This window comes from Ailuropoda melanoleuca, chromosome 5, assembly GCF_002007445.2.
Source record: "Ailuropoda melanoleuca isolate Jingjing chromosome 5, ASM200744v2, whole genome shotgun sequence".
In the NCBI taxonomy this organism is placed as follows: Eukaryota; Metazoa; Chordata; class Mammalia; order Carnivora; family Ursidae; genus Ailuropoda; species Ailuropoda melanoleuca.
In genome coordinates, this window is record NC_048222.1 from 69,542,751 (window position 1) to 69,568,307 (window position 25,557).

At 41.9% G+C, this 25,557-nt stretch overlaps 1 protein-coding gene and 1 pseudogene across 6 annotated transcripts in view; both read right to left on the reverse strand.

Moving 5' to 3' along the window:
- Positions 1–25,557, reverse strand: part of FMN1 (formin 1) — a 412,618-nt gene that overhangs the window by 15,870 nt on the left and 371,191 nt on the right. For all 6 annotated transcript variants that reach the window (XM_034661208.1, XM_034661207.1, XM_034661209.1 and 3 more), the window contains one exon: positions 24,872–25,021. In XM_034661208.1, coding sequence (XP_034517099.1) covers positions 24,872–25,021 — 150 coding nt within the window. The remainder of the gene's footprint in view (positions 1–24,871; positions 25,022–25,557) is intronic.
- On the reverse strand, positions 37–2,153 carry LOC117802385 (annotated as a pseudogene).

Here is a 25,557-nt window from a genome sequence, read left to right on the forward strand (position 1 = left end):
AATGTTTTATGTCTAAAAAATGTACATGACCTTATTTAAAAAATACCTTATTGCTAAAACATGCTAACCATCATCTGAGCTTTCAGCGAGTTGTAATCTTTGTGCTGGTGGAGGGTCTTGCCTTGATGTCGATGGCCACTGACTGACCAGGGTGGTGGCCACTGAGGGCTGGGGTGGCTGTGGCAATTTCTTAAAATATGACAGCAGTAAAATCTGGCACATCAGTTGACTCTTCCTTTCGTGCATAGCTTCTCTGCAGCATGAGACGCTGTCTGATAGCATTTTACCCACACTAGAATTTCTTTCAAAATTAAAGTCAGTCCTCTCAAACCCTAATGCTGTTTTATCAACTAAGGTTATGTAATTTTCTAAATCCTTAGTTGTCATTTCAACAATCTTCACATAATTCTCTCCAAGAGTAGATTCCATCTCAAAAAACACATTCTTTGCTCATCGGTAAGAAGCAATTCCCCATCCATTATAACTTTATCATAAGATTGTGGCAATTCACTCCCATCTTCAGGCTCCACTTCTAATTCTTATTCTCTTGCTCTTTCCACCACATCTGCACTTATTTCCTCCACTGAAGTCTTGAACCTTCAAAGTCATGAGGGTTGGAATCAACTTCTTCCAAACTCCTGTTTATATTCATATTCCCCCCTCTTCTCATGAACCACGTATGTTCTTCATGGCATCTAGAATGGTGAACTTCCAGAAGGTTTTCAACTCACTTTGCCCAGATCCATCAGAGGAATCACTCTTTATGGCAGTTATAGTCTTATGAAATGTATTTCTTAAATAACAAGACTTAAAAATCAAAATCACTCCTTGATTCATGGGCTGCAGGATGGACACCGTGTTAGCAGGCGTGAAAACAACATTCACCTTGTCGCACATCTCCGAAAGAGTTCTTGGGTGACCGGGTGCATTGTCAATGAGCGGTCATATTTTGAAAGGAATCTTTTTTCTGAACAGTGCTCAACAGCAGGCATAAAATATTCAGTAAACCATGTTGTAAACAGATGTGCCATCATCCAGGCTTTGTTGTTCCGTTTATAGAGTACAGGTAGAGTACATATAGCATAATTCTTAAAAGTCCTAGGGTTTTCAGAATGTTAAGTGAACACTGGCTTTAACTTAAAGTCACGAGCAGCATTAGACCTTAACGAGAGAGTCAGTATCTCCTTTGAAGCTCTGAAGCTGGGCATTGACCTTGCCTCTCAAGCTATGAAAGTCCTACATGGCATGTTTTTCCAGAAGAAGACTGCTTTATCTACATTGGCAATTTGTTGTTTAGTGTAGCCACCTTTATTAATGCTCTTAGTAGGCTCTTCTGGACAACATGCTATGCCTTGCATATCAGCACTTGCGGCTTTGCCTTGTACTTTTATGTTATGGAGATGGTTTCCTTCCTGAAACGTCACGAACCAACCTCTCTTATCTTCCAACTTTTCTTCTGCCCTCATAGAATTGAAGAGAGTTAGGGTCTTGCCCTGGATTAGGCTTTGACTTAGGGAATGCTGGGACTGGTTTGATCTTCTGTCTAGACCACTCAGACTTTCTTCGTATCGGCAATAAGGTTATTTCACTTTCTTATCTTTCATGTGTTCACTGGAGTGGCATTTTTAATTTCCTTCAAGAACTTTTCTTTTGAATTCACAGCTTGGCTGTTTGGTGCGAGAGGCCTAGCTGTTGGCCTATCTTGGCTTTTGACGTGCCCTCTTCCCTAAGCTTAATCATTTCTAGCTTTTGATATAAAGTGAGAGATGTGTGTGTGACTCTTCCTTTCACTTGAACACCTAGAGGCCATTGTAGGGTTATTAATTAGCCTACTTTCAATATTGTTGTGTCTCAGGGAATAGGCAGACCTGAGGAGAAAGAGTGTGATGGGGGAACGGCTGTTTGGTGGAGCAGTCAGAATACACGCAACATTTATTAAGTTCACCATCTAATATGGGCGTGGCTTATGGCACCCAGAACAGTTACAACAGTAACATCCAAGATCACTGATCACAGATCACCATAACAAACACAATAGAAATGAAAATTTTTGAAATGGAGAATTACCAAAATATGAGACAGAGACTTCGTGAAGTGAGCAAATGCTGTTGGAAAAATGGTGCCCATAGACTTGCTATCATGATGCAGGGCTGTCACAGGCCCTCGATTTGTAAAAACACAGTGCCTGTGAGGTGCAATAAAGTATAGCACAATAATACAAAGTGTGCCTGGATTAAAACTTCAAGACAAAGTCTGCATCTGTTCCCTCTCGTTTCTTCTTTAAACTCCCTGGAGGTAATAAATATAGATAACATTTAAATTTTAAATACTATTGAACTTCTGAGTAAGCATAATTTTTCATATTAACTTTCTTTTTCTGATCACCAAAATATTTGTTCCTTATAGAAAGATACATTCAAAAATTGTATTTTCAATTTACTATATATTTAAAAACGTAAAGTTAGGCTCACTGGAAAGTTTAGTATTTTTCTGAGATTCATTAATATGCCAAGACATAATTGGGCCAGATAATGAAAATTATCACAGAGAAAGTTCTCAGCAGGATTGCAGGTACACGAGGGTAGAGATGGTAGCTATATTTTACTGTAACACCCCTAGTCCTTGATGTGGTACCTGACATTCATATACGTGCCATAAATGAATGGAAACCCATAGGACAAAACTGGAAAAAAAAATCCTTTACTTTCCTCAAATACTGCTCCCTTGATTTTCTTGAGAATGCTGAGCCCACGAGACGTCACAGGCATTGCAACCCGTGCAGTGACATGGGGCCACCTGGCTCGACGCTCTGCTGTCACTGGCTTGAAATTCTGAGCTTTTCAACAAGGGGCTCCACAAATTAAGTAGTTGGTCCTGCCTAAGACTTTCTAGGGCATGTAAAGTCATTTTATTAACAAAGTGGAATATTTTTCAACTTTTTTTCCAGGGCACATTATTACATAAAGAAAGGTGAATATGGTTGGAGAGAGTTGGTACCTCCCCTCGAGGGATCACTCATCCCACTGTGCTGTGATCATTTTCATGCCCCCCTCTCCTCCTTTTACACTGGACTGGAGCTTCTCTAAAGCCTCTCGAAAGCTCCAATTGGTTGTCACTGCCGGTCTTTCCTCAGCATTTTGCACGTGTCTGGCGTATGGTAAGTGACCAATAAGTACCAGATAACTGCATGACTAAGTGATTAATCTCTCAACTATAAAAGCTCCAGCAGCAAGAAAGATTAGGGGAAAATACTCAAGTCCATTAAGGCCCACTGAAATAGAAAGTCCCTTCATCTCACCTGAAAAGAACTTCGCCAATGCTTAAGATTGATCTTGCAAGACACCAGCCTGCAAATTCTCACTAGATTCGCTTATATGTCCTTGATGCTAAAGTCCACTTCACTTTTAGAGGGCAAGGTGTTTGCCAGCTGCTTTTGCATCACACCTCTGATGAGAAATAAGCACTTCAATAACCCGACAATCTGGCCACGTTATGTACATTGGGACAGCAGAGCATCTAGGTAGGTCTTTAAAACTGCTTTGACCTGGTGCGTCAGTCCGTCTGTCTTTCAGACAGTCTCGAACACCCGTGGACACGGTGTCATATTCCTACTGAAGAAGCTGCAGGAGCTGCTACTGTGGAAGCTATGAAATGGACTGCAAATCGCTGTTTTGGAAATTATGTGGGCAGACACTGCAAAGCAGAGATCTGCACTGTGATCCACTTCAGAGGGCTTAAATCAATCTAGGTGCAGTTTTCAGTCAGCCGCAGGAGGCTTAAGTAAGTTTGAATTCAGTTGCTGACATTTGGACACGCAGACTTCACATAAGAAGTCGGCATTCTGACCTCTCTCACGCCAATGGAAGGGATGGTGACATCGAGTGACATTTCTGCAGGGCGGCCTCTGTTTGTGGCCCCTCCTGCCCCTCCCTGGCGTCCGGCAGTCCTGGGGGTCAGGCGGGGCCATCGATCAGCTTGTCCGCGCAGATGGCTTTCTCACACCCAGGGCACTTCCCTCATTGTTGCTGCCTGCCTGTACTCTTGAAGCTTCGAAGTTTTGGCTGGGAGACTTGCTGGAAGGCTAGTGTGACAGTCCGGGAGTGAAGGGGTGAGAGCCCAGACTACTGAAATAGTCTTCTAATCAACCTAGTTCCTTCTGTCCATTCCACTGAGGAGTGGCGTCTCAATCAGTAATGCATGATCCTGAGAACGCCACTTCCCTTCTAGAAAACTTTCAGTGATTCTCAATCAACTAGAGCTGGGTTAACAAAGGGTTTCTGCAATGGGCCAGGTAGTAAATATTTTAAGTGTTGTTGTTGTTTTGTTTTGTTTTTGTAGGACAATTTACTTAATTTTTCTTTAATATCTGAATTGCAGCTATATCCCAGACGATTTCAATATAAATCATTTGGGCTATATAGACTATATATTTAAGATCTATAAATATCATCAAGTTGTTGATTTTAAGGGTATATTGTCTTAAAAGTAGAGGTCATCCAGTTTTAAGGTTGATCTATAAACTGGAAACTAATGCAGACCAGTCAGATCCTTTTACAACAGCTGAAAGGCTGTGAATGGGAATTAGTACTGATTTTCTGTAGTTTTTTTCCTAAATATTTTTATTTAATTTATTATTTTAAAGTTATTTATTATTATTTTATTATTTTTATTTTTATTATGCTACACGAATTTCAGGTGTAAAACAGCATTTCAACATCTCTATAAATTGTACTGTGCTCCCGGCAAGTGTAGCTACCGTCTGTCACCAAGGACGCTCTCACAGAGCATCGACTATATTCCTTATGCTGTGCCTTTTATTCCTGTGACCTATTCACTTCATAACTGGAAACCTGTGTCTCCCCGTCCCCTTCACCCATTTTGCCCAACCCCTCGTTCCCTCTCCCCTTTGGGGTTAGATGATCTCCGCGAATACTCAGCTCTGCTGTTGGAGTGTGGAAGGCACCATGAAAAAAATACACGAATGAACAGCAGTGCAATGCTGTGTCCTCACAAACCTTTCTTACAAAAACTGGTAGTATGCCAAATTTGTCCCACAGGCCATAATTTGCTAACCCCTGAATGACCGTATAGGATTCAAATTCCCCCCGCCCCGTTCTAAAACTAGTTTACTCGTCTATCTTACGTTTTCCAGACATGGATCTGGTTTTATATTGTCCTTGGACAAATCACTTAACCCTCTGAGCCTCAACTCTGTTAAAAGCGGGAATAATGCCACACCTGCTTAACACCACTGCTGACAACAGTGCAGAACATACCCTATAGGACCACTCACCAAATACCCGTTCCTTCCCCTCCCTCGTGCGCTCCTGGCCCCAGGCAAACTACTCGCTCCTTGCACCAAGCTTTTCTCGCCTTGGCATGTTGCTCTCACTGGTCCCTCGATGAGACTTTCTTACTCATTTCCATGAGTTCAAATTTTTCCCATTCTTCTGCTCTCAGCTTAAGTGCCAAAGTCATGAAAGCTTCCTTCATCTCTCTCAGCCAGAAGTAATTGCTCTTTTCTCAAGTGAAAGAGCACTTTGCGTCTCTCTTCAGGCACTTAAGGACTTTTCATCTTAGGACTGTATAGGTGTCTGATTTCCCTTAAACCACGGGAACCACTTGAGGACAATGGTCATGCTTTGTGCATATCTGGGTCTCCTCCCTGTTCTGACATCAAGTGCTGTGCCATGCACAAGACAGTTGTTAGCAAATCTCTACGTGACAAATGATTGGTATTGGTAGCTCCCCCTTCTCCACCTTAAACAAGTCTAAATGTTTAGTAAATACCCAGAGTTGTAGAATAATTAGCTTTTACATTTATTCTTTGGGGGGGTGGAGTAAAAATGTTGGAAAATCTAGTTCTAGTTACTGATGAGCTGATTGAGTCCTGAATAAGCAAAAAGAAAGGGTGTTCAAGGCCACCCAAATGTGCTAAATATTTATACATGTCAACTTATGTATACATTCCGGGATTCCTAAAAGTATCCACATGACATCACCCAAAAGAAGACTGAGGCTCAGAGAGGTTAATACAACTTTCTCTGAGTCTGGAATTTGCTTCTCTCACTTAGGAGGTAAGAGCTGTTCTGCTTTAGTTAAAGAGAACTGGTTAGATAGTTGCTAGCCACCTACTCGCTCCATCCCCCCCCTTGGCTCCATTGTGTATGGACTGGTTTTTGGTTCTGGCCCAGAAGTTGGTTTTATTTTTGTTTCTGGTCTAAATATTTACTCTAGAAAATCACACATAGTTGTTCATGATTACCCACAGGCAAATACCTAGACTTGATTTCAAAGTTCCATGGCACCCCCTCCAAAAAAAAAAAAAAATCTGAAATATAGGGGAAAAATCAGACAAAGAAGTTAGAGAAAGAAAATAACTATGCTCAATTCGTAAATGCCTCAGTAAAATTGGCTATTGAAACCCTTATCTTTTCTACTTTCTCATTATAATGAATCCCTAAGGAGTTATTGAGGGTCCTGGTAAATTTCAAACGCTGCCAAAAACTACTGGGGAAAGATGCAAGTATGAGCTGGGACTGGGAGCCATGTCTTCTGAGGTTCCTGCTAAGTCCTTACTTTATAGATGTGATCTGCTACCTTGGTTTCATATTAGAACTATTTGGGAGGGAAGTCTGCTTCTGCTTAGAATGTAGAAGTGTCACAGAATATCATTCCCTCTTATCACTCAAAAGAGATGGATAATCTACAAAATCATACTTTTTTTTTTTTTTACCTTCACCCGTCAGAGATCTGGGGTCACAAGGCAGCTAAGTGCAATACAGAGAGTGACATGCCTTCCCATTCACAAGCTTGGGTTCCCCACTGTTGCAAATTCATTTTCTGGGAGAGTTTAAGACTGGGTATACGTTCAGCTTTCTACAGGCTGGTTTATACACCCACAGCTAAATCAAACCACGTCAGGACCCAGCCATTGATGAAACAGAAGGAGGACAATGTCTTTACTCTTTTGACATCAGCATTTCATTGGTTAACAATATACAAGGCAGAAAATATTGAAATCATAATGCAGTTTATGGTAACAGAAGTGCTTTCCTTTATAACCATAGGAGTTGAGCACACCAGCCAATCAAGAGCTAAGCGCGATATCCAGGAGGTGGGCTGTTTTGTACTCCTCGGCACAATGGGAAAACCAATACTCTAGAGCAGTGTTTTCAAACTATCTGCCGGAAGAGCCTTAACATTCAGCAAAGATGCCTCAGGGAGAGGAGGAAGACTTAAGGGATCTTCTAGATCCCAACATCTGTAAACTGTGCCTCAGCTAGAAAAGCTTCATTTTTCCTGTTTTGTACACTGGGGTTTCATGTATGTTTTTAATTGGACAAAAAAGAGCTCTATCTAAAAAAATTAGAAGACCCCTAGTGTATGGACTTCAATGGAACCCATCAAAGCCTCTAGGGGGAAAGAGAAAAAAAAAATAAACAACCTTCCTCTCCAGGAGAACGAGCCAACAGAAGTCTTCTCCCTAAAGAGAAGCTGGAGCTGGACAACAGATTAAGAGGACAATGCCCTTTAAAAGGACCATTCTTATGATAGCCGTAGCCACCAGTTTCCAGCTTTGGGGCTCTAATAAAATACCAAATCTTTAAAAATTGAAACATGGCCAGTCCTACCACTCTCCTCTGCTTGTTACTTTCCAGATATGTTCTAAGGCGGTGCGATCAACAGTATCTGACAAACCCTCGCAGACAAGAACTGTGGGGAAAGATCCAGGTAAGCTGAAATGTGGGGAAAAATAAGAGCCCACTGGGCCACCCACTCACTTCTCTCTCATAAAGGTAGGAGTTACCTCACATTTCATTATGGTTCATTTTTTTAAAGGTCTTGCTTGGAATTTTGCTTGATCTTCCTGATTTCAGTTCTAGTCTACTCTCCAATTTCTATTTGCTTTCTTTGCCTTTAAAACCAGAATGAAAATGGAATGGATCCATCTAATTACACTCTGCCTAATGTTCCTCCCAGTTTAATTCTGTGACTACAATTAATGTTTTATTATTTTGGTGTTTTTTTTTTGTTTTTTGTTTTTGTCATCTGCTCTTTCCCTTTCCCTTTCTTTCCATTCCAAATAACTGTCTGAATTGTAAAAAGATTGTCAACCTATTAACTTTTGAATAATAAGTATGAGGCTAGGAGATATGTGTGTGCATATATATATATATATACATATATATTTGTATATATATTACTTGAAAGATGATTTTATCATTTTGTTTTATAGTTTCAGGTATAGAATTTAATGATTCATCACCTACATACAACACCCAGTGCTCATCACAACTGCCCCCCTTAATCCCCATCACCTATTTAACCAATCCCCCACCCACCTCCCCTCTGGTAATCATCAGTTTGTTCTCTATAGTTAAGAGACTGTTTTTGGTTTGCCTCTCTTTTTTCCCATGTTCATTTATTTTGTTTCTTAAATTCTACATGTAAGTGAAATCATATGGTGTTTGTCTTTCTCTGGCTGATTATTTTGCTTAGCATAATACTCTCTAGCTCCATCCACATCATTGCAAATGACAAGATGTCATTCTTTTTTTATGGCTGAGTAACATTCCACTTTATCCATTCATCAGTCATTGGACATTTGGGCTCTTTTCATAATTTGCCTATTGTTGGTAATGCTACTATAAACATTGGGGAGCATGTATTCCTTTGAATCATTATTTTTGTATCCTTTCAGTAAATACTAGTAGTGCAATTGATGGATAATAGGGAAATTTTATTTTTAACTTTTTGAGGACCCTCCATACTGTTTTCCAGAGTGGCTGCACCAGTGTGCATTCCTACCAACAGTGCAAGAGGGTTCCCCTTCCTCCTCACCCTCACCAAAACTTGCTGTTTCCTGTGTTGTTAATGTTAGCCATTCTGACAGGTGTGAGGTGATATCTCATTGTAGTTTTGATTTGTATTTCCCTGATGATGAATGACATTGAGCACCTTTTTTGTCTATTAGCCATCTGTATGTCTTCTTTAAGAAAATGTCTATTCATGTCTTCTGCCCTTTTTTAAAAAACTGGATGATTTGTTTTTTGGGTTAGGTCATATATATATATTTTTTAAGATTTTATTGTTTTGAGAGTGAGAGAGAGCATGAGCAGGGTGAGAGGGAGAAGCAGACGCTCCCTCTGAGCAGGAAGCCCGACTGGGGGTCAATCCCCGGGTCCCGGGATCATGACCTGAGCCGAAGGCAGACATCCAACTGACTGAGCCACCCAGGCACCCTGGGTTAGGCCATATTTTTAATGAAAAAAATCATTCAGGCAATTAATTGGTATCTGGATATAACTGATCTCAAATTATGGCTCAGGTTGTGGTCTGTACTCTAAACAATGGGGTTAATTTTAGTGTTTAAAAATGAGTAAATGTTGGGGCGCCTGGGTGGCACAGCGGTTAAGCGTCTGCCTTCGGCTCAGGGCGTGATCTCGGCGTTATGGGATCGAGCCCCACATCAGGCTCCTCCACTATGAGCCTGCTTCTTCCTCTCCCACTCCCCCTGCTTGTGTTCCCTCTCTCGCTGGCTGTCTCTCTCTCTGTCAAATAAATAAATAAAATCTTTAAAAAAAAAATGAGTAAATGTTGGGGCATCTGTGTGGTGCGGTCGGTTAAGCATCCAACTCTTGATTTCAGCTGAGGTCATGATCTCAGCGTTGTGGGATCCAGCCCTGCCTTGGGCTCTATGCTAAGTGTGGAGCCTGCTTGAGATTCTCTCTCCCTTTCTCTCTGCCCCTCTCTCTCATGCTGTCTCCCCCTCTCTCTCTCAAATAAATAAATCTTTAAAAAAAATGGGTAAATGTTCTTGAAAAGTAAAACTTTGGAAATAGTAAATGGATCAGTGGTTGCCAGGGTTTGGGGTGGAGGGTGGGGGGAAGGGTGAATAGATGGGGCACAGATTTTTTAGGGCAGTAAGAATACTCTGCATGGTATGCTAATGAAGGATATGTGTCATGATACATTTATCCAAATCCATAGAAAGTACACCAACAGTGAGTCCTACAGTAAACAATGGACTTTGGGTGATTATAATGTGTCAGTATAGGTTCCTCAGTTGTAACAAATGGACCCTCTGGTAAGGAACGTTGATAATGGGAGAGGCTGGGCATGTGTGGGTGCAGGGGGATTATGGGAAATCTCTGTACTGCCAATTTTGCTGTGGATATAAAAGTGTTCTAAAAAATAAAGTCTTAAAAATTGATGACTTTGCTTAAATACAGGTTAACATTTACATGATTTGACTGGTACCTGTGATTCCTTTTGGATTACAATGGACAATCCTTCGTTAAAAAAAATAAAATGTTACTATTCTGATGAGTGATGTTGATAATGGGGGAGACTATGCCTGGGTAGGGACAAGGAGTACGTGGGAAATCTCAGTACCTCTCAATTTTGCTGTAAATTTAAGACTGCACTAAAAATAGAAAGTCTTTTTAAAAATGAAAACAAAAGGGTAAACGACCCCACAAAATATCATTCTGTTTTAAGTAACTATTGGTGATATTTGTTAGAAGTTCTCTTAAATGACAGTGACCAATTCATCTCAGCAAGTGGAAAATATATAATCTAGTAATATTACCGGGACATACTTGTTAATACGTCACTGGCTTTTGTCGTGTAGATGACAGGTCCAAGGAAGTGACTTCAGGAGTACAGAAGTAGAAACTTTGCCTGTAATGACACTAGCTTCAAAGAGGAAGCCCTGTTAGCCATCCGGTGTGACCTAAAACATCAATCACTGCATGCAAGCCCACGCCTTCGCTGAAGGCATTCAAAGTCAATGGCGTCAGGAGCATGGGTGGATAAAGGGAAAGAAAAAGGAGGCACTGCAGGGAATACAGTTCATGAAATTCATGTTGGTAAAAGCATGAAATCTGACCAGCTGTAATGTGAACCTGTTTAAGGAAGACTTAATGTCACTCATCACTAATGACAGAAGGTCAAAATAGTCCAGAAGGGTTGTGGACAAGGCAGGCTGTGTGCACCAACGTGTATAGAAATGGGACTCTAAGTCAGCATGGCATAGGGAATGCTTGAGTTCCATAAAAGCTGGATTGATAAAAGCTGAAGGTCCAAACCACTATCTCACTAGACTTAACCTAAAATTTAAGGTCATGTGAACCAGAATCCTTCTAACAAGTACAAGAACTCTTCTTTTGGGTGGCTACTCTGAATTACACGGAAGGACATGATCAACAAAGGAACATGAGAAAAACATGCCTTTGTCAATGGCCTAGTAAATTCTGGCCTAGGGCCCTCTGAAGGGTGGATGAAGTTTTTGTGGGATGGAGAAGGGAGGTGTTGGCGCCTGCTGGAGATCACACTTGTAAAATAAATCACTTGCCAGTCTGGCTAACCAGTGTAGGTTGGCTTTACCAATCATTATTAGGAACAGCTTCTTCTATAAGCATTGATGATATTTTTACGGTCTCCCTTTAGGAGAAAAAGCCAGGGAAAGGGTATAGAAGCTGCAAAGATGAGATACCAACTGGCGATTCGCTCCTGTGCCGTGACCTCCTTGCAGCCTTGAACGAAGCGGCACAGGCCAAGGAACAAAGAACACTACACGGTCTTTGGGGAGGTGTGGAAGTGGCTTTGTTGCTTAAGCAAGCTCAATACCACAGGGTTTATGGCACTTTGGATGGAGAAGGCGGTATCTTGGTATTTTCCTCATTAGGATTTCCTGCAAGAGAGACAGCATTAACATCACAGGGGTTGTTTTTGATGTGTTTTAGAAGGACACAGCTATCAGGCTAGCCTTCCAGTCAGTGCCTAATAGCCTGGACACCAGCAGTCAGGCTCTGGGTACTCTGAGGAGTTTGCACGGGTCTCTTGATATTCTGATATTCCTCAAGTCTCTAAAAAGCACTGTCCACAGTTTGTTTCTCAACAACCAGGGGAAAAGGGGCTAATGACCAGCTTTGGTTCTAAATAAGTAAGTGTAATTGTGGAGACCTGCCAGGGGCTGTGGAAAGCTCCCTCATTTCTGTCCACTTTGATAATACTCCCTCACTAGGTATTATCGAATTCTTGGTATAACTATCACACATGGATAAATTTATGAAAGTCAATGAACTAAGTAAAGTCACTCTTCACCCTTGAAGTAAAAAACAACAATGCCAAGACCAAACTCATTAAGTCCTCACGTAAAGGGAAATTTCTTCCTCACAGCAGCAGCTGATGAAAACACCACTGACTAGTGCATGTGGAATGTTTCCAAAGGGTAAGAAAATAAAACTCAGAGAAGAGAGCAATTGATAGTATGAAATAGTGGGTAACTCCAAAATCATTTATCTGAGGCAGGCTGACAGGCCTATATACTTGGACAGACACACACTTCTCTATGCTCATTCTCTCTTCAGAGTCTGACGTTCGACAACGACTACCCCTTCACACCCCAGCCTCCCCAGGTCAGTCTCATCAGTGGCCACGGTAAGACAGACCAGCAAGAAAGTTATACAGGTCCTTGACTTAAAAGACTTAAAAGAGCTTGACTTAAAAGCTCCGTACGCATCAGAATCTAGTCTCTAAAAGTTATCCTGTGATAAATTAGCCCATCACTTCTCCTTCCTAAGTTTGACAATTTTTCCCTACCTCATTCCTAAGATATTTTTCTATTTACAATGAAGGAAGTGCTCTTCGAGACCGAATTTCGGCAGCTACGCAATCAGCCGCTTCATAGTGTTTGTGGGCTATCCCTTGTAGTTCCAAACATACTTTGACTTCAAATGATTAATTGCAGAACGAAGGCCTCTTCCGTTTTGCAGAGCTTCTCCCCCAGGCCACAGGGGAGTGGAAGTGTGGTGGTGGTGGGGGTCCCTGGACTTCCCCTGGAATGCACGAGCAGTTAAAGCCAATCACTCTGCACGTGGTAGACGAAGCACCCTGAGCTGCCCCAGCCATGTAGGTGCAGAGTGAAAGGTAACAGCACTGTGTTTCCTTGTTCTGGGAGGCAGCTTGCAAACCGAAGCCGGCCCCGTGTCATTAATCTGCAGGTTTAATTGCAACGCACAGCTAGTCTTTGGAAGACCTTTCCAATCCTGATAATGAAGACATGCATGTGCTTGCAGAAGCCAAGCCCCACTTTTTGGTTTTGGAAACTATACCACCTATCAAGTCTCACCAAAACCTAGAACCGGTCAGAGTCTGTTTGCATGGTTTCAGGGTGACTGCAACAAAAAGGGTGAGGAAACAGGGAGACTGTGGAGCAGGGTAGCCTTTCTGGCGCCCCTCAAATCATACTACACAGGCAGGCCCCTATTCCATCTAGTCTCTGCCCAAGGCAAGAGCTGTCAGGAGTCCCACAGATAAGCAATTTAGATACATTCTAGCTGAATGAAGGAGACTTACTGTGGGTTTCCATTGCTGTCTGCCAAGCCAAGGAAATAGAGTGCGGACAGATGCTCTCTCATGTTCTTATTTGAGCTCCAAAAAGGTTGGAGGCTTGGCACAGCCATGAATCCCAAGGATCTTCACTTCCTTGTTTTTTCTAGTTTTTTTTTTTTTTTTAAGATAAATTGAAAGTAATATAGTCAAGAACAGAGAAGGTGATTGTTTTACCCCATTGACTAATCTTTCTTGTTCTGAACATGTCTATCCTCTTTAACAAAGCTATTAAGATTTTAGATGCTTGGGCATAAGCAACCCATATGGGATATATTTGGGGGAATTCTAGTACCAAAATCCAAATAAATAAGAAGTCTCATCTATCACTAGCAGACAGCAAATCCTGTAATCAATTTCAACATGGCAAAGAAAACACAGGGATCGTTTATTTAACAAATATTAATTGAGCACCTAGCATGTATAAGGAAATACAAGAAGCAAGAGAGAAAACAAGTATGAGACATTGCCCTTGTTTTCTAGGGCTCACGATTCATTCAAGGGAGAAAAATGTCTGTAACTAAATGAATGAAAAAGAAATCACTAATGCCAAAATCGAGGGGAAGCTAACCCCTCTGAGTTGTGGTGAAAAGATAACTCACAGAGATTGGGGAATATTTCATGAAGGAGGCAGTATGTGAGCAGATTAAACCCTTTCAGAATAGGGTCTCATAACTTGTATAGCATGAAAGACATAATAGATATTTTAAAAGTACGTGTTTAAATCAAGCTGATTACATGCTATGAATCTGTACAATGAGAGACAGATGTGGACTGAGTACCCAGAGAAGGACATGCAGAAAAGACAGCACCTAGGCTGGTCCCAGAAATCATGCTGTGTGATTCCTCCAAAATGGGCCCTACGACTCCCAGGTCCAGGCCTTTGCCACGGGATTCCAAGAATGTCCTTACCCCTTTCCTCTCTAAGCAGCTTAATTCATCTGCTCTGTCAATGCTCAGCTCATTTTCCACCTAACATCACAGGATATCAGGGTTGAAATATACCTTCAAGATCACCTAAGTCTAGCAGTTCCTAGACTTGGCTGAACATAGTAAAAACCAACACAGAACATAGTAAGGGAGCAGTCCTCTCTCCCACTTTCAAAGCTCACTGCATAGAGTTAAGCAAGGGACGGGTGAAGCCAAGGCATTTATTGAGACAACCAAATACAGAATGAGTTCCTGCTCTGTGCTCACTTTGGGGAGCTCACTAAAACTGCAGATTGCTGGGTTCCACCCCCCTGGGATTCTGATGCAGTAGACCCATTTGCTTTTTCGCAAAGCTCTCCAGGTGATTTGAAAGACCTCGCAGATTTAGGAGCAGCTGATCTCCAACATTCTTCCACTGGCTTCCGAATCCCCTCTACAATTTTCTGCTCACTGTGGTCCTGACATCTTCCTAAAGTCCTCCCTAACCTCCACATTTCTTTGGGAGGACTTCCTCCCCCCAATTCTTACACCACCCCAGATCTTCAATGCCCACCTACTATCATGTTGTACAATGTTGTGAAGTCCCTTCTAGGCCAATAAACAATTATTAGGCTCTGTGCAGGAGAATGAACCACAGAACATACACAAGGAATGGGTTTACATCCTAGAGATGGGAAAAGACACATAAACTGCTAAAATAACAAGTTGAAATGAGTTAAGTTCTAAAGGATGTTAAAAAACAAAAACAAAAAAACATGGGGTCAGAGACGAGAGGAAGAAGTAGTTTTTCTACTTAGGGGCATTTCAGAAAATTTCTAGAGAAGCTGGTTTTGGAGGCAGTCATTAACAAATGATTACATTGTGGGGCCGCCTGGGTGGCTCAGTCGTTAAGCGTCTGCCTTCGGCTCAGGTCATGATCCTAGGGTCCTGGGATCGAGCCCCACATCGGGCTCCCTGCTCAGCAGGAAGCCTGCTTCTTCCTCTCCCTCTGCCCCTGCTTGTGTTCCCTCTTTCGCTGTGTCTTTCTCTGTCAAATAAATAAAATCTTAAAAAAACAAAAACAAAAAAACCCCCAAATGATTACATGGTGACCAATACAAAATAACCGGGGACAATACAGTGTAAAGAAATTATCCAATGAGAACACAAGGCAAGAATGTGCATGTGTGAGAAACAGTGAGTCATCGGGGTCAGTACATGCAGGATGAGGCTATAGGAAATGAGGCTGGAAAGTAATTTAAGGGCAAGTGGTTGAAGGCTCATACTCTAATTTGGGAGAGAATATGGAATACTTGAAAGAGCTCAAGCTTGGGGTGCCTGGGTGACTCCGTCAGTGGAGCGTCTGACTCTTGACTTTGGCTCAGGTCATGATCTCAGGGCTTTGAGATTGAGGCTCACATTGGGCTGCACACTCAGTGGGGAGTCTGCTTGAGATTCTCTCTCTCCCTCTCCTTCTGCCCCTCCCCCCATGCATGCTCACTCTCTCTCTCAAATTAATAAATAAATCTTTTTTTAAAAAAGAGCTTAAGCTTAGTGTCAAAGAAGACCTCTGTCTTTTATCCCCATTCTGTTGCTTCCTAGTGAAACTGTGATGCTGGCAATTGATCTACTTTCTTCCGTGCTTCTCCATGGAATAGCAATACACCCTCTTCTCAGGGCTGTTGTAAGGGCACGATGAGTTCATGACTATAAGCGCCAACCATGGCCAATTCTCTTCTCTTTATTTTGTCAGTAATAGAAAACCACAGAATATGTTTAAAGAAATAGATGTAATCTAACTTCTGTTTTAAGACGAGAACTGGATACACTATTAAGGGACATTAGAGAGGAAACGGAAAACACATATGCAGAGAGACCAGAAGGGTGTTCCAATAATCCAGGTGAGAGCTGAGGTCCTGAACGAAGGCAGAGCCAGTGCGAAAACAAGATGCAGAAGAATAACCACCGAGGAGGCAAAACAGAGAGGTCAGCAACAGGTGGGAAATGATCTCGTGGGGTTGAGGATCAATCAGGTGTTCAGCCTGCCTTTGGCTGCTGGGAGGAGGACAGAGATGCTGACAAAAGTGTCGGGAACCCGACAGGAGCAGGCCTCAGGTGAGAGAGAAGACATTCCAACGGGGACTTACTGAACTGCAAATCGAGTCTGGGCACCCTGTGGGAATGGTTCTTGTGCAGCCAGAGATTTGGGTCTACGACTTGGAACTCAAGAGTTTGGGTCTGGGGAGGAAGACCTGGGAGGCGCTGGCAGAGCTGGCAGGGGAAGCTATGAAAATAGATGGGACTAGCTAGGGAGGGGGTGCTGAGCAGAAAAAAGGAACACTGACATCTGGACCTTGGGAAAGCTTCGCTCTTGAGGAGTAGAAGAAAATGAGGAGCTAATGAAAGAGATGGAGGAGGAGTGCTTGTTTTCACATTTTTTATGCAAAAGGAAAATGTTTTTCTTATTTAAGCCACTGTTATTTTTTTTGTTGTTGATTTTTATTTATTTATTTATTCAACAGAGATAGAGACAGCCAGTGAGAGAGGGAACACAAGCAGGGGGAGTAGGAGACAAAGAAGCAGGCTCACAGCAGAGGAGCCTGATGTGGGGCTCGATCCCATAACACCAGGATCACGCCCTTAGCCGAAGCAGACGCTTAACCGCTGTGCCACCCAGGCGCCCCAAGCCACCGTTATTTTGGCCTTTGCTATGGCAGCTGAGGCTTTATCCTTACTGATACAAGAAGAAGGCAGTGTGTGCCAACAAAAAAGAAGTAAGAATAAACAAAACTCCTCTTCTAAGAAGCTAGAAGGGAAAGGAAAGAGATGGAATGATCGTTTCCAGAGGGCAGAGGGTCAAAAGAGGTGTTTAGTTTTTTTCAAGTCAACGCTCCTATACTTGTTACCATTTCTAAGTCTACCATCTCCTCTCCTTATTCATGGAATAGTCTGTCGAAGTAGTTTTAAATTTATTGCTTGGGAAAGAAGCAGGTTTTATTCTTTGTGGTTATGATAATTCTGTTTATAAGTCAGCTGCTTGGGACATTTACCGTGTATATTTGTACGGAACGGTCTTCAAATGTGACTTAGAAAAATGCAAAGTTCTGCCAATTTACTGGGGGGATTATTTGTACGATTGCAGGGGTCCTTCCAAATATGAAGCTTCTTAGCAGGTAAGTGTACACAAACCCTTTGACCATGAAAAACAGAGGGCTAGGGAAGAGAAAGTTCCCTTATTACAAGTTGTTATAATGACCATGTATGCATGTCACTAGGAAAGCAGAATTCAATAAATAAAAAATTTAGTTTATGGAACTTTTTCCAGGAAAAACTTTATCATTATGAAGAGAGGAATTCCTGCAACATCTACACTGAGATCAGTGGCTCCTTTGTGGGCTGAGTGACAGCCTCTCGGTTTCCAACTCCTGGTCCTAAAGTGACCTGAGCAGTAGGGAGCTGTGAGGACAGCTTCTGGGATAACCCCACAACAGCCCTGAACTATCTGCTGTCAAGAGTATGACAACTGCATAGTTAACCATAATCACAGCAAGTAATATACTTAGAACAGAAATCCTGTTGGTATTTAGCTGAACTAAAAATGAGAAAGTAACCATCCATTCCCCCATAGTGTAAATTATAGCTATCTGTATAATGAAATTTCTTATTTGCATTTTTCATAAAATTCANTTTTTTTAAAAAAGAGCTTAAGCTTAGTGTCAAAGAAGACCTCTGTCTTTTATCCCCATTCTGTTGCTTCCTAGTGAAACTGTGATGCTGGCAATTAATCTACTTTCTTCCGTGCTTCTCCATGGAATAGCAATACACCCTCTTCTCAGGGCTGTTTTAAGGACACGATGAGTTCATGACTATAAGCGCCAACCACGGCCAATTCTCTTCTCTTTATTTTGTCAGTAATAGAAAACCACAGAATATGTTTAAAGAAATAGATGTAATCTAACTTCTGTTTTAAGACGAGAACTGGATACACTATTAAGGGACATTAGAGAGGAAACGGAAAACACATATGCAGAGAGACCAGAAGGGTGTTCCAATAATCCAGGTGAGAGCTGAGGTCCTGAACGAAGGCAGAGCCAGTGCGAAAACAAGATGCAGAAGAATAACCACCGAGGAGGCAAAACAGAGAGGTCAGCAACAGGTGGGAAATGATCTCGTGGGGTTGAGGATCAATCAGGTGTTCAGCCTGCCTTTGGCTGCTGGGAGGAGGACAGAGATGCTGACAAAAGTGTCGGGAACCCGACAGGAGCAGGCCTCAGGTGAGAGAGAAGACATTCCAACGGGGACTTACTGAACTGCAAATCGAGTCTGGGCACCCTGTGGGAATGGTTCTTGTGCAGCCAGAGATTTGGGTCTACGACTTGGAACTCAAGAGTTTGGGTCTGGGGAGGAAGACCTGGGAGGCGCTGGCAGAGCTGGCAGGGGAAGCTATGAAAATAGATGGGACTAGCTAGGGAGGGGGTGCTGAGCAGAAAAAAGGAACACTGACATCTGGACCTTGGGAAAGCTTCGCTCTTGAGGAGTAGAAGAAAATGAGGAGCTAATGAAAGAGATGGAGGAGGAGTGCTTGTTTTCACATTTTTTATGCAAAAGGAAAATGTTTTTCTTATTTAAGCCACTGTTATTTTTTTTGTTGTTGATTTTTATTTATTTATTTATTCAACAGAGATAGAGACAGCCAGTGAGAGAGGGAACACAAGCAGGGGGAGTAGGAGACAAAGAAGCAGGCTCACAGCAGAGGAGCCTGATGTGGGGCTCGATCCCATAACACCAGGATCACGCCCTTAGCCGAAGCAGACGCTTAACCGCTGTGCCACCCAGGCGCCCCAAGCCACCGTTATTTTGGCCTTTGCTATGGCAGCTGAGGCTTTATCCTTACTGATACAAGAAGAAGGCAGTGTGTGCCAACAAAAAAGAAGTAAGAATAAACAAAACTCCTCTTCTAAGAAGCTAGAAGGGAAAGGAAAGAGATGGAATGATCGTTTCCAGAGGGCAGAGGGTCAAAAGAGGTGTTTAGTTTTTTTCAAGTCAACGCTCCTATACTTGTTACCATTTCTAAGTCTACCATCTCCTCTCCTTATTCATGGAATAGTCTGTCGAAGTAGTTTTAAATTTATTGCTTGGGAAAGAAGCAGGTTTTATTCTTTGTGGTTATGATAATTCTGTTTATAAGTCAGCTGCTTGGGACATTTACCGTGTATATTTGTACGGAACGGTCTTCAAATGTGACTTAGAAAAATGCAAAGTTCTGCCAATTTACTGGGGGGATTATTTGTACGATTGCAGGGGTCCTTCCAAATATGAAGCTTCTTAGCAGGTAAGTGTACACAAACCCTTTGACCATGAAAAACAGAGGGCTAGGGAAGAGAAAGTTCCCTTATTACAAGTTGTTATAATGACCATGTATGCATGTCACTAGGAAAGCAGAATTCAATAAATAAAAAATTTAGTTTATGGAACTTTTTCCAGGAAAAACTTTATCATATGAAGAGAGGAATTCCTGCAACATCTACACTGAGATCAGTGGCTCCTTTGTGGGCTGAGTGACAGCCTCTCGGTTTCCAACTCCTGGTCCTAAAGTGACCTGAGCAGTAGGGAGCTGTGAGGACAGCTTCTGGGATAACCCCACAACAGCCCTGAACTATCTGCTGTCAAGAGTATGACAACTGCATAGTTAACCATAATCACAGCAAGTAATATACTTAGAACAGAAATCCTGTTGGTATTTAGCTGAACTAAAAATGAGAAAGTAACCATCCATTCCCCCATAGTGTAAATTATAGCTATCTGTATAATGAGATTTCTTATTTGCATTTTTCATAAAATTCACCAAACTCCTTATACACTCATTACTGACCCATTATGGTTTTTTTAAATGGCACTTTTACAGTTTGCTTTGGCTCAGAGTGAATTATTTGCCAAGATTTTATTCCTGGAGTCATGAATCCCCTGAGACTTCTTTACCTTTTGCAAATTCATAGCTCATTTTGTGGGTCCTAGTGGTTTGTGGTCTCTATGAGTGCATGTGTGGGCATGTGTGGGGAGCAGTCTTAAGATATCCTAAGTAGTGAAACATTTCATAAGAAAGGGTTCTATATCCCAGAGTAATTAAACAGAAAAAAAAAGGGAAAAAGCAGAAAATGAATAGTCAATAAAAGTAGCAAAAATTAGGTTACCTCCTTGTAATTATGCATATGCTTGGATAATCTGTTGATTTAATAGGTGGAAGAAATGTGTGCTACAAAAATTCATCGAGTGTTTGGATATCAAGAAGTACAAATACAAAAGTACATGAAAAGGTAAAATGAGGCAAAGCTGCCTCTGAGAGTACAAATTTTGATGAACTTTAATAAACCACTAAATGCAATATTAGATACACATGAGCAGAGGAAAACATTTTTGTGTGCACACTTTAAAAAAAAAAGGTGTCTCCAAGACCAATATTACTATTGTACGGAAAGGACTTGGGTCACAAGGCAAGTTGGCCAGAGAAATTTACCAACCAAGAGGGCAAGGAAAATTCTCCCTGCTCCCAAATCTCTCCCTAGCTCACCGCCAGACCTTGGCTAGAAATGTCTTCCAATACAGTCCCTAATGAGCTGAAGAGCAAGGGTGGGAAACATTCTGTTTCTCATAATATCAGAGAAGCTGTTTCTAGATTCAGAGAGATTTCTATCTAGAAGATATCATCCCACTATATTTTTTTAACAATTGTGTCCCCCCAGACAATAAGCAACTGGCCCAAGATCACACAGCAAATTATTGGCATAAAAATGTTAGTTTTCAACTCTCTATCTAGAGGTCTTTTTTGCACTACTGAGCACTGCCTGTAATGAGAAGGGTTAATAGAGGGGCTTGGTACATTTCACTGCAGGGATAAGTTCCAGTATTTGGGACAGCATGAGGACTGGGTGGGCCATACACCGAAGGTCTAGGGATTGAGGCATTCTGGATTTGTACCTGGACGCAGAAGTTGTTATTTTGACTAATACTGGCTTAAATGCCAAGGACAATTTAGTGACATTAATATGCCATCACATAGTACTTTGCTCTTCTACTGATATACTTAATCTGTACGTAAATCATATATCCCTAGTGAAATGCTATGTCTCCTCTGCTCAAAAACAGAATTGCGTCCCGACACCAGCTTAATGCTACAGTTTATCACTCACTCACAAGGTACAAAAACATGGATGTTTTATAAGATAGTCATTTTTGTGTTTCGATATTATTCTGGGCTTTATGAGGGGCCATTGTCACCCTCACCACACAACATTATGAAGCAGCATCCATTTCGATTTTGCATCAAGCTAATGTGTGTTGATGGAAACCATGTTAAGCAGAACAAGAAGTAAATATTCTCTACCACCACAAGTTGATTACAAGTGGCCTAAAGTATTTCTCAACACTTCCATTTCATTTGGAAGTGAATTTACACCTTTGAAAAAAATATTATTATTTCTCCTTAATTTGTCCCAGTGATTTTTTTGGATTTTAATTGGCCTTCAAATATATTTAAAAATCAAACAGGTGTAATTTCTTTTGATGGAATCCTAAACTATAGCTTTTTTTTTCTCTAATAATTGTAAGCTATCAGGTTTTCATTTGGTTTTGAATTTCCTTTTTTTTTTTTTTTAAAGATTTTATTTATTTATTCGACAGAGATAGACACAGCCAGCGAGAGAGGGAACACAAGCAGGGGGAGTGGGAGAGGAAGAAGCAGGCTCATAGCGGAGGAGCCTGATGTGGGGCTCAATCCCACAATGCCGGGATCACACCCTGAGCCCAAGGCAGACGCTCAACTGCTGTGCCACCCAGGTGCCCCTGAATTTCCTTTTTAAGGATGTCTTTGTATTATGTGATGTTACCACTTGGTATTTAGTCTTATTGGGATTTCTTGGAAAAGTATAATAAAAAATAATAATATTGAACACGATTAAATGGGTGTCAAAACAAAGTGATCATATTGTTTCTCATGTAATTATAATAGAAGAATTCAAGTTAGTTTGCTTATTTTAGCATAATGAACATGTGATTCCAACAGTTTAAAAGCTAAAATCCTTAGCAGGTAGAAGACAAAGAAAAAAAAAAACCCCTCACATTACAAGAAAACCCTGGATATTAATCAGTTTGTTTAACCGGATGCACAGTCGTATCCATAATGTGCTAACATTCCTTAACAAGTAGATTTCTGTAAACAAACTGCTTCCAAAAATATTTTATGAGCTGTCATTAACTTCAGAGATGTTTTTCTAGATTGGCAACCTTGGTGATCCATCTCGCGAAAGCACAGCCAGAATGGAGAGACCCCTGAAATTGCTAAATGAGGAGAACTGAGAAGGGTCTTGTGAAGTCATGACCCTTGAAAGGTGTTGGTTTACAGAGTGTGAAGCAGGCAATTCACCAGCTGCACCCAGGAAGCAGCGCTGGACTGGCCAGTGGCTAGCAGGGGACAGCGCTTGGAAGGACGGGTGGCTCCCACCGCCACGTCAGACTCACAGTTAGTTTGCCTCAACTTCTGTGATGGGGGAAAATGCCTTAATTTGGATGACAGTTCAATATTTCAACAGAAGAGTTTTAAACTAAAAAGCAGTTAATGACCCCCCCCCTCTCTTTTCCCCTCCCCGGACCATTTTTTAGGGCTCCAAGTAGAAGGACAAATTCACTAAGGACGATGCTCAAAATCTGAGGCACAAGATCTTATGCAAAGGCTGTCCGTTCAGGACGCGTGGCCGGATGCCTGGCCTTCGGGGGTGGGAGAGCTGCCTGCCGAGCTGCTACCCTGTGAGCGGGACAGGAGCTCGGCTCTATCCCTTTCCTATGGGGCTCACAGAACAGAGTTTGTGCCACAGGAGTTCAGGTTAGCTGAAAAGGCCAAGTAAGCATCTGCAGGGCAAGAGCAAGAAGTTGCGTGCCATGAGTTTTAGGCTTTTTTTCCTCCACATTATTATTATTTTAAGGATTTTATTTATTTATTTGATAGAGAAAGAGAACACAAGCGGGGGGAACGGCAGGCAGAGGCAGAGGGAGAAGCAGACTCCCCACTGAGCAGGGAGCCCATGCTGGGCTGAGCTGAAGGCAGATGCTTAACCAACTGAGCCACCCAGGCGCCCCTCCTCCACATTATTATTAATAATCTATTTTTCTAATAATGTCACAACTTTGAAGCAATTTCTTTGCTTCACTTTATTATATAATGGATCTACTCACTTTAATTCCCATGTTTTCAAAGAAGAAATAGTGGAGAGAAATGTTGATAAGCATTTTTAAAGGTATTTGACTTCTTCCGAAAAAAAAAAAAAGCAGCCTTTTGAAGAAGTCCTTGAGAAAAATATTTAGAGAATCAGGAGTACTGGGTCAAAAATCTCTAAACCTTGATTTCTTTAAAAATAGCTTTTTAGGGTTTGCCTTCGGCTCAGGGCATGATCCCAGCGTTCTGGGATCGAGCCCCACATCAGGCTCCTCCGCTGGGAGCCTGCTTCTTCCTCTCCCACTTCCCCTGCTTGTTCCTCTCTCCCTGGCTGTCTTTCTCTGTCAAATGAATAAATAAAATCTTTAAAAAAAATAGCTTTTTAAGGTGAAACTTATCAGTGTATTGTATGTGTGTGTGTGCCTGTGTAGACATATGCCTTTTCTCTGCTTACAAAATAAAGAACAAAGATACTGAATTATGGAACTCCAGGTCTCCATGTTTAGTGAGATGCGGATGCTCCAGTTAGATAAACCGCTTCCCCCCTGATTTGTGGAAGCGTTTTGTTTCCTACCCTGCTTTGAATGACACTCCCATACATCTGTTCTACAGCAGTGGTACAGCAAGACCTTTTTGAAGTTTAAGTGCATGACACCCTTTGTAGAACAGTGGAGACTTGATCAAAACAGCGATCAAGCAGAAATGCTCTTTTTCTATAAGCGGGGCCAAAATTCAGTCTCTTTCTTAGCAGAATGAACTCTCTCTCTCTCTCTCTCTCCCTGTATTCAGAGTCGAGATTTTTCTTCTACCCCCAACTAATAAAATCAGGAGGCTGCAATGAGGCTGAGCGGCAAGCAGTTTGATGTCCTCAGCAGGATACGAGGAGTCAGAAGTGGCGCTGTAAATCCAGAGCGGGGCTTCAACACCGTGTTAAGTGTGGCCCGAGTCTCCGAGATTTCCTTTTGATGCAAGTTCAGTATATTAATGGGAAAAGCATTCACTTTTATTTGTCTGTACTGTCTGCAACAGCAAGGCTGCCTCATTTAGCCTGGGCCAACGTGAAAATACACAGAGAAGCAATCTGTTGCAAATTAGCACAGCTCCGCTTTCATTTACTAGCTAGTAATTGGAAGGGGTTAAGAAAGTGTAACTTATCAGATCACGTGAGCTATCTGCTTGTGTGGACAGCGCGCCTCCCCCGGATCTCCCCGTGAGCCCCGAGGCAATAATCTTTCCTCAATGTCCACTTGATCTGAAAGAAAATCCTGATGCGTGTGAAATGCGCTCCCTTGGTGAGGTTTGACAAGGCAGTTTCCTCCACTCCTGAAGGGGGTATTGATGGCTCCATTAGAACCTTACCTTTCTTTAGATATAGTTTTACTCTCCCGCTTCCAAATGGTCTTGAAGTCACTGCAGAACTCGTACCACACCATGAACACATAGTTGGGTGTGATCTCCTTCTCACCGGACTTTGGCTTCATCCCAAAATATCCTACTGTTGTTTCAAAACTGCAACAGGTAGGGGAAAAAAACAGAGTGAGGTGGGGGGTGGGTAAGAAACTGTCTACACAATCAGGTCAGGGACTCTGGGGGCATTTCCCACATATTCATTCACTATGACAGAAGCCCAGCCTCATAGTGACCGTGGCTTATCCCAAGCCTCAGAAAACCTATTTGCTTAAACCACTTCTCCAAGAAATTCAATCTGATACTCCTGGTCACATCTTACGTTAGGAAAAATGAGCATATCTAATTCCAGGGGGTATGCCGGTAAAGCTAAGAGTTTGCTCTTCATCTCAAATCCACAGCATTTACCAGCTCTTTGTTTTACATTTAATGGTTACATGGACATATAATGATGACATATTGATTCTGCAGCCTTAGCAGTGGTCAGTTAGACAGACCATCGGGAATAATTAATCTGTTGAGCGCCGCATGGAAAATCGAGAGACTATTCTATCCTTATTCTGTCACCCGCTGGCTTTGTGATCTTGGGTCAATCACTCAGCATCAGACTCTCCGTTTTCTCAAGGGTAAAATAAGAG